At 43.9% G+C, this 10,153-nt stretch overlaps 1 protein-coding gene across 1 annotated transcript; it reads left to right on the forward strand.

The window, feature by feature from the left end:
• FPGT (fucose-1-phosphate guanylyltransferase) lies at positions 1 to 7,271 on the forward strand (the record flags this gene model as incomplete). Its single annotated transcript, XM_019618399.2, has 3 exons — positions 1 to 154; positions 1,603 to 1,695; positions 2,594 to 7,271. Coding segments are annotated over 3 exons (1,698 nt in total), but the record flags the coding sequence as incomplete, so codon positions are not given.
• Between the last annotated feature and the right edge of the window lie 2,882 nt (positions 7,272 to 10,153).

Consider the following 10,153-nt stretch of genomic DNA (forward strand, 5'->3'; position numbering starts at 1 on the left):
CACGGCGAGTTCTGGGACCTGGTCGCCATCACCGCCGCCGACGCGGAGCAGGAGCGGGCGTTCCGGCGGCAGCTGGGCGCCAAGCTGCGGGGCGGGGAGCTGCCGCTGGGTGTGCGGTACCACGTCTTCGTGGATCCCCCGGGACGCAAAATCGGTGCGTGCCCCGCACGGCGGCTGCGGAGCGGGCGGATCCGTGCGGGACGGAGGGCGTCAGAGTGCGGGCTGTAGGGCTGCTCTGCAGCCGCTGTGATGTTACCCTCATCTGGGCCCTCATCTGGTCCTTCGGGGATCTGTGCTCACGCAGTGCACCCATATAACCGTACTCGTGTTGAGTCACGCTGAAGTCAGCGCTGTGTGTGACCGCTACGACAGCGCTCTTGCAATGGAGAGGCTTCAAAATCCTGCTCAAAAAATGTCCTTTGCAGCACAGATGTAGGCTCTAATGCTGTTACGTAGCATGTTACTGTCATTCCTGGCACAGCATGGCAGGTTTGTGCTTCTCAGACTTCATGTAAGGTACTTTTTGCAGAGAAAATTTCCATTATGATAACTGGGACAATGTTGTTGTGGGAGGGAAGATGTAGGTTGGATGTCAGGGGGAAGTTCGTTGCTACGAGAGTGGTGAGGTGCTGGAACAGCTGCCCAGAGAGGCTGTGGATGCCCCATCCATCCCTGGAGGCGTTCAAGGCCAGGTTGGATGGGGCCCTGGGCAGCCTGGGCTGGTATTAAATGTGGAGGTTGGTGGCCCTGCCTGCAGTGGGGGTTGAAGCTTCATCATCCTTGGGGTCCCTTCCAACCCAACCATTCTGTGATTCCGTGGGACACCATCCCGGTGGTCGGTGGGTGCACATTGCTCATACAGTGTGGCTCTCTTCTAAATTCCCAGTGTGCAATGCGACTGACCCATGGTTGTTTTGTAAATTCGTACTGCTCGCTTTGAGCTGGTACTTTACACTGATGTATTTCAGTACGTTCAACAACGTGCAACAAAAGCCTGGAAGAAAGTTGTCTGCCATACCACCCTAGGTTCATCATAGCTGTTTATTTGGATGTAGAAGGTAACCAATCTCAGCAGTCTATCTGCGGTATAAAATAATAGGCACAGATTACTTTCAGAAATCTTGCTGTTTTAGAAGCACATAAGAGTATCCAGAAGTTTTACATTTTTTCCTTCTGAAAGTTTGGTTGAAGTCAGTGGTGAAGCCGTGCGATGTTTCAGACAGGAGCCGTCGCTTAGGGCTGAGTTGGGTCAGTTGGAAAGCATTGGATGGTGAGGCTGTTCTGAGCAGAACCGTCCTGCCCAGCCGAGGCGTCCTTGGCTTTGACTGGGCATCCTCACTGCATGACTCTGTCAGCTGCAGTGCTCTTGGAAGGCTGTTCTGTCAGAACTGATTGAGGAAATTTCAGATAGACGTCAGTGCATCTGCAGACAGTCTGTTTAAAAAAAAACAACAAAATTCTCTCTCTTAAAAATAAGTGACGGCTCATTTTCTACAGCAGAAAAAAAACCATATTTAATAAACATTGCCAGGTCTCAGCGTGCATCACGTTTCAGTGCGTGTATTATTGGTGCTCTTTGTAATAAGATGCTTTTTTCTTTAGGAAATGGTGGATCAACACTTCATGTTCTTCAGTGCCTGGAAAATCTCTATGGTGATGAATGGACTTCTTTTATCGTGCTGCTAATTCATTCTGGTAAGTTCTGTTTTACATTCCACACTTTAAAATGTTACCTTTGAAAAACAAACAAACAAAAAACTGATGTTGATAGATAAAGAATTAGAATTCTCTTAGAAACAGAATATAGATAGATAAAGAATACAGTTCTCTTAGAAAAGTAATCTCAAGTGCAGCTGAGGTGGCATTTGAATTTCCACCGGAACTTCTGGAGATGTCACTGTCACTTCAGCATTTCAGCACTTCAGTTCTTTGGTCAGTCAGAATATCAGAATTAAGCTGCTGCCTTGAAATGCCCACGTAAGCAGTCTCTTCCTCCCTGTAGGCTGCATAGGGACCTAGAGGTCTTGTAAATACGGAAAAAATGTTTGCTGCCTTACCCAATTTGTCAAAACCCTTCCAAAATGTGTTAACTGGAAAACTGTATCCACTTTGCAGAGAAGAAATAAACCAGGTCAAAGAATCCTAGAATGTCTTGGGTTGGAAGAGACCTTACAGATCACCCAGTTCCACTGCTGTGGGCAGGGTTGCCATCCACTAAATAAGAGGTCACCTTACCAAAGTGTTGCTTGTTTGACTCATCTCTCATTTAAAATTGCTTTGGGATGTTTTTCTTTCTCCCTTAGTTTTCAAGCACAGCTGGAGTCATTTATTTTCTGTGTTTATAGACGAGTTGTTTGTATTCCAGCCCTGAGTCAAAACTAAAGGTAACGAAATCAACCACAGATTTAATAAAAGCTATTTAAGGCATACTGAACTTTGGACATTAGGTCAGATCTGTCTCAGGAAATATTTGAAGGCGTATGATAATTTTTTTTAAATCTGACTGTTTTGAGGAGCGCTCGGCGTAGGACCAACTACACAGCCGTGTGGTCTCCAAGGAAGCGTACTCTGTGTAATTTGTCGTCTTCTTCAGGTGGTTACAGTCAGCGTTTACCGAATGCAAGTGCACTGGGCAAGATTTTCACAGCCTTGCCTTTCGGCGATCCTGTTTACCAAATGCTGGAGCTGAAGCTCGCCATGTACATCGACTTCCCTAGTCACATGAAACCAGGAATTCTCATTACTTGTTCAGATGACATAGAGCTTTACAGCACTGGCCCTACAGAAACGATCAGGTTTGATAAGCCTGGATTTACTGCTTTAGCTCACCCTTCAGATTTGACAGTTGGGACCACTCATGGAGTGTTTGTTTTAGATCCATCCGGTCTCTCAGGAAAAGGAGGACTTGAATACACATCTTGCCGTCGTTTCTTGCACAAACCAGATGTGGAGACCATGCGCCGGTGCGGTGCAGTCTGCGTAAGGAGGAATTCTTCTCAGCTGGATTCCTTTGCTGACCACACTGACTGGGAAGTGGACTCGGAGTGCGTGTATACAGACAGTATATTCTACATTGATCATAGCACTGCAAAACAGCTACTGGCATTCTATAAGCAAATCGATACTCTGTGCTGTGAAATAGATGCGTATGGTGACTTCCTGCAGGCCCTGGGACGTGGAACCACTCAAGATTACACAAAAAATACAAGTAATGCCACAGAAGAGGAATCACAGTTAGCAGAAGTACGGCAGAAGCTCTGTGCTCTTCTGAAAGGAACTTCACTTAATGTCATAGTCTTAAACAACTCTAAGTTCTATCACATTGGAACTACTCAAGAGTATTTGTTCCACTTTGCATCTGATAGCAAACTGAAATTTGAGCTTAACTTACTGCCTGAGGCTTTTAGCATCTCTTCTGACAAAACTGAGGCCTTGGGTGGATCAGCAAGTATCATTCAAAGCATACTTGAGCCTGGGTGTTTTGTAGGACCTGGATCCATTATTGAATACTCCAGGATTGGACCTGGAGTGTTGGTCGGGGAGAACTGCATTATTAGTGGATCCTGCATAAATCTGGAAGTAGACGTACCTTCAAACTGTTTTCTGAGTTCGTTAAGTGTAAAAATTGATGATCAGGTGAAGTATGTAAGTATGGTGTTTAGTGTAGAAGATGACTTGAAAAAGAATGTGGAATTGCTGTCAGATACAAATTCACTACGTTTTTTTGGAGTCAGCCTACAAGAATGCTTGGAGCTCTGGGGTGTGCAGCTTTCAGACCAGCTTTTCTCTGGTGAGAACTCACAGTTTGGGTTGTGGACTGCTAGGATTTTTCCTGTCTGTTCTAGTTTAAGTGAGTCGGTTAGGATGTCACTGAACATGTTAAATTCTGTGCAGCGTGCGTCAGCTTTTACACTGAATGGCTTTAGGCTCCTGTCTGTTCAAGAAATGCTTGCCTACAAAGATGTAGAAGACATGCTGAAATTTAGAAATCAAATTCATGATGAAATTTGTCTAAAAAGACAAAAAGATAAATCTGATTTGTAGAAGGACTGGTGCTTGAACAAATGTCCTGTCTTTAAGTTGTCTGCAATTTATGGATGATTTATTACTTGCCAGTTTGTAGTGACTGTAAGCAAAATGTACAACGGATCTTTTCGGTGTTCCTTCTAAGCAAAAGCAGAAAAAGAAGGAGTGGAGACGTCTTGGACTGTCGTGTCTGGCACGTGGGTCAGCAGGCCAGTGCACACCAGGCACACAGAAAGTAAAAATATAGTAGTGTATTTCTCTCTCAGAATTCCTTTTGTGGAGTGATGCTGTCCTGCTCAGGTGTGCTGGACCAACTGCAGCTGGACAGGTAAGAGGTGGCTGCTTCTGCTCACACTCCTGCACCAAATGTGCCCTCTGATATGTGCTCACCGTTGTTCTCATAATGGAGTGGGTGTAAGTTTGATTTACTGGGTAAGAAATATTAAACTGCTCTAAGTTTTTATGCTACTCCATGATTCCCTTCGACAATAAATATCCTTTTCTCTAATTCTAGAAATCAGGTTTTGGTTGATGTTAGCCATCAGCAATGTCAGCAGTCTGAATTTATTCCACAGATATCAAAATATCTGGATTTGTACTGTTTTTCATTTTTAAAATAAAATCAGGTTTCGTGCAGTATATGTGAAAAACCTTAAAATCAATATTTTGATACAGAGCCCTGTTAACAAATATGCTTTTATATGTGTCCGTGTTCACATACATGTTCTGTAATTTCATTCTTGGATTCTGCACTTATTCATAAGCACTTCTATGTGTAAACTTCCACTTGTTTCCAGTGAGCCACAGAAACTGTGTGTGTTCTCATTAATTGTCTGATGTACCCATAACCTTTTCTTACTATCAATAAAATAGTGGTGATTTGCAGACAGTAGTGGAAATGTCTAACAGATTGAGGAAGTGGACCGTGCCGTGAGAATGGCAGTGCGTGATCGTGCTCTCGTTGAATACCCTGACAGTAAGAGGTACTTAAAGCTCTGCATTCACCAGTCAGTCCTTCTGCAGACCATTACTGCTTGTGATTTTGTTGGGCACTGGGTGAGCGGCTCAGCAGGCAGAGAAAGCACGGGAGCTGAGAAGGCAAAAGGGTCTTCAGCCTATGAAGGATGTGGTGTCATTTTTGAGTTAATCAGTATTTGTGTTGAGAGGAGGTAACAGACAAGCCAGTATTTCTGTCAATCCTTCATGACACATCTGAAAAGTTATCTAGTGCGTTTCTTTAGGCAGGAGGTAATTGTTTGCTTTATGTGTTGCAGCTGCTTAACTAGTGTGCATGTTTTTAGCTGTAACCAATTCTTGTCTTAAAGCAAGGGCTGTCTTACAACGTGATGGCATCTTGTTAAAGGACTTCAAACTGGGCAGTTCCAGGCAGTAATAATCAAAGTTTGATGTACAGACTGTTTGGCTTGTATCGCATTTTACAAAGTTCAGCTTCTTTCTCTCAGTTCAACTGCTAAAGCAAGTGAGAAGTTTGTTCTCATTCAACCAGCTGGAATTGTCCCACAGCAATTAGAGGTTTATCCACGGCCACACAGTAACATTTAACAGTAAGGTAATTGCAGTTTTGGTGTTTCTGCTTTCTACTATCAGATTCTGAGAACAAGACTACTGTGGCATCTTGCCTGTGACCATCCTGTGGTCTGAGCAATGAAGGGTGCAGTGCTGAAAGTGACAGATGGGGCTTCCTAAGAACAGCAGGCATCTGTTGAAACTTGGCACTTGATTTGATAAAGACTCACTGAGTTTCCAGCCGGATGCAGGATTTGTGTGAGCCTTCAGATCCTGCCTTCTCCATCCATCCTGAAGTGCAACTGTGACAGATGTGGTCTCAAGAAATATGAGTTTTGAATGATTTGTTCATGTCGGCTTTCATTATTTAATTAGTTTTGCTCTATTGTGTAATAATAGGGCTCATAATGAACATGATCTTTCACAGACTGCTTTGAGAGCATGTAATAGTGGACAGAGATTTAGCCATACTGTATGTATTACATTATGGAATTTGGGAGAAGAGAGTTAATTCAGTGGTGTTTTAGGCAGGAAATCGAAATGTGAGCAATTGGGCACTTAGAAAAGAACTCAGGGTAAGGCAGCTGAAATTACTTTAAGGGAAAGAAAAAAAAAAAGAGAGAGGAGCTAACAGATATCCGTGCAGAAAGATTTGGGGAACCAAGGTAAGAAAGTTCCATCTTTTGGATTGCCTTGGCTTGGATAAGGAGTTTGTGCTGCTCAGCATTTCAGCTTCATGTTCCTGAGTCTGATGCAAGAGATTCCTTTTTTCCTCTCTGCGCATGTGGAAGATTAATCCCTGTGCAAATGCCACCGTAGTACTGCAATCACAAAAATAGCAGCGCTGTGCTTCTGTGCACCCCTCTAATCCACTGCCACCCAGGAGGCGTTGTGAGCACCTGCTTTGTTACGTGGGCTATCAGCTTCCTCCTGCTTTCGTTTTATAACAATGTGTTTTAATGCCCCGTTCACGTGACGTACCTGAGTGTTACCAAACGTTGTATAGCTTAATATTACATCTGTAATTGCATCTGAATACTCACTGAGAAAACATTGCTCTTGACATTTCAGTGCTGCTTGGACATATGTTAATTAGAAATGGTCTAACCCTGACGTCGGTGTCGTTCTCCCTCTGGTGTTTGTTTGTAAACAGGTTGGACTGTTATTAATTTTTCCCCTGGATTCAGGTATCCTCACACAGCCCTGGGCCAACCTCCAGCTCTTCTAGAGCTGTTCCGAGAGCACAGGTGATGAAGAACAGGCAGATCTGTCTTTTTTTAACAGTCGAAGGGAAAAAACGAAGGGACGGATCACGATGCTCCGAAAGCTCCACGTGTCACCAAGTTCCTAGCCCAGGAGGTGGAGGGAGGCACCTGGCCGAGCATCCTGCAGGCTCGTGGGCTGGGAGGTGGCCAAAAGTTTGCTCCTGGGCTGCACAGCCACAGCTGCCCTCAGGAGAGGGAGGAAAAGCTGTGCTAAGGTAACGGAAGCAGTGGCACAGTGGGTACCCATTGGGTGCTGCTTTACAGCTCTCCTCGTTGCTTGGCAACTGGATGTGGAGGATCAGTTCAGAGGCTGGTGCGTTTTGCAAATATTTGGTCGCGTATCACAGGGCATCTTGTCAGCAGTTCAAAGTCTTCCAAAATGTGTCCTTGGTTTTATGTGTAAATCAGTGCAAATAAATGGATGAGCTCACAGTGTGCCAGGAGCTATCATGGGAGTTCAAGTTTGTTTGTGGTGGGATGCAGCTTGCTAGAGATTTGATGTGTCTGTATTATATTTACATATCTTCTTGCCTGAAATCCTCAACTGAGAAGACTAAACAGAACAACTGTCAAGGTCAATCAGCAGGCTTTAAGTGTGTGTGTGTGTGTGTGTGTGTGTGTGTCAAAATACACATATAAAGTAAATTTTAAAATGCAGTCGAAGAAGGAGATACAGAAAAGAGCAGAAATCCCAAAATGGGATGGGAAAATGAGTTTGAAGTCTTCCTGTTTGAAGGGAAATGGACATGAAAGGGGCAGACAGCAGATGAGCAGATCTGTGGTAACCAGATTAAAGGGGGTATGGATTATGTGAGTGGAAGGCAGCACTATTTTGCTGTTGACCAACTTTCTTGCATGGCTCTTAAGCAGAAGCTTTCAGAGGAATCATCCGTGCACACAGTCTCAATTTATTATGACACGGTTTCTTTGCTTGTATGTGTAAGCACAAAGCCCAGTAGCCCACTTTGCTCTCTTCAGCCTTCAATCCACCTGGACCATGGATTTTTTAATGCATTTCTATGATGCTGGATCCTGACTGAAATGCTAACAAGGAGGTCAGGATGTGCATCTCCATACAGATCCTGGCCCCCAGCTGATTTGTGCACAGTCTGCTTGGAATGTGAGCAAAGCAGCCCAAACATCCTCAGTTTTGGGAGAAACTCCAGCTGGAGCAGGGCCAGAGCACAACCAGAGCCTCCCTCCTTAGCAGCCAGTCTGCAGGGCGATGGGCCTGCTTCCTGCAGTCGTGTCCTTCGTTTGCAGCCTGACAGACGTGTTGGCCTGCGGAGCTGCAGCTCTGTGGCTGTGAAGGGGCGGCTTGGTGGTGGTTCTCTGCCTAAGGACAGAAAAATGCCAAGTAAGCATACTGAATTCCTGACAGCAAACTCAGGTCTGGTTTTATTTGGAGAGATGTCCTCCATGTAGCGACCTGCGCAAATGTTGCCAAAGGGGAAGAAGTCAGTGTTCTCTGCTATGATACAATGTGTATGCTATAATTAAAATCCTCAGGTTCTTCAAAACCATCCTGCGTGCTACAACGTTATCAGTTGAGATCTTCTCTGGCCTCTTCAAACCGAGGACCTTCAGAGCTCCTTGGGGATCCTGAAAGGCTGTTTGGGATTCAGCCTCATTAACTCCTTTCTCTGTACCAAATTGGTAACCCGCCGCCAAATTGCCTCCTCTCCGCCACTTGTATGTATGCAACAGATGAGAGCAAACATTTCTATTGAAACAGGCAGTAGATTTTTAAAGAGGCTGATGAGGTACCTGCATTATTTTTTCACACTTGGCAGCACATGCTGTTGTGCTCCGTGCCATTGTTGCATGACATTCCATTGGGCACAGGGTTTATTTTTAGCCAGAGACTATCAGAGTGTTTTTCAGTAGGACCGCCACTGCTCTTGAGCAAGGAATCATATTGCTGCAGGAACTCTGCTGAAACAAAGAAGATACACTGAACAAATGGGAAATTACAAATCTCGACCAACCCAAACCTGCACTGGTAATTAACACTGCTGTGGTTTTTTTAATCTGTAGTATGCCTTACTTCCATCTGCAAGAAGGAAATGATATTTCAGGGAATAACTCATCGCAAATTTACCCTTGAGTTCAAGGGTAAGGTATCGTATTGTTCTTAGCTTACAGTACTAGCAGCTTAGTCCATGTCTGTCTGTTGGAGACAAAACAAAGTGAATTAAATTTATTGCACTGTCACGTAAGGTCGTATTAGTTTACATTGTTGTGTTAGCTCATACTTCATTAGAAAAACCTTAAAACTTTAATCTGTCTATGCTGCGTATGTATGCTAAGAGTTAGGAAATAAGAACTAACAAATGAGACCTATGGTTGAAGTTTTCTCTTGTTCAGATTAAAAATACTCCTGACAAGGATTCGTACGTACTAGCAATCTACAAAGCCAGTATGTATGTGTCTGTGTTGGCTGCAGCAAGAATGGATTAATGGCTGTAACGTTTTAATTAAGCTTTCATGCTTCAGTAGAGCAGCACAGGAATGGTGTGTAACTGTGGTTAGAAATGCAGAGCTCTGCTGGTGGGACACCACAGTTTGAGTCCCTGCTTTCTGTATGTTTTGAAGTGTTTCTGTTTTGTTGCTGACAGATGAATGGAAGAAGAAAGTCAGTGAATCGTATGCTATAATCATAGAGCGATTAGAAGATGACCTGCAAATCAAAGACAAGGAGCTGGCAGAACTGAAGCACGTTTTTAGGTAAAATACTCAGGAAATCTGCTTATGAATGCCTAGTGGATGAGTATTTGCTATTAAGCAGCATTTTCAGTTTCAATTGTTTTCTTACAGAAGGAATTTCACACCCATGGAATGCCTGTTCCTTAATGTCTATTTTTGGGGATACGTGGGTAAGGGTCACACAGCACAGTACCAAAACTAGTGGCTATTAATGACAATGCCAGTATTTTAGAGCAAACTTTTGTATTCTTTTCAAACAAATTAGCTTTAATAGTACATCTAAGTTTATAACATGATTAAGTTTTGCTGTGTGCTTCTTTAGACAGGAATTTTTCTGAAGCAAAAAAAGTATAAAGGAACACACAAACAGATCATCTTTGAAAGTGAACCTCAAATCCCTGCCTGCAGCCGCCCTCTAGGGCAGCACTAACGCTGACAGCCGTGCTCCCTCAGCCAAGTGGCACTCTTACATCCTCACCATCCAAAAAGCTCATGGAATCATAGAATTGCTCAGGTTGGAAAAGATCTTAAAGATCATCGAGTCCAACCACAGCCAAGCATACTAACCTAACTCTAGGCAAATTTAAGGAAATGGGCAGTTAAATAATGTCAGACATCAAAGCCACTTG

The sequence above is a fragment of the Meleagris gallopavo genome, chromosome 10, assembly GCF_000146605.3.
Source record: "Meleagris gallopavo isolate NT-WF06-2002-E0010 breed Aviagen turkey brand Nicholas breeding stock chromosome 10, Turkey_5.1, whole genome shotgun sequence".
Classification (NCBI taxonomy): domain Eukaryota; kingdom Metazoa; phylum Chordata; class Aves; order Galliformes; family Phasianidae; genus Meleagris; species Meleagris gallopavo.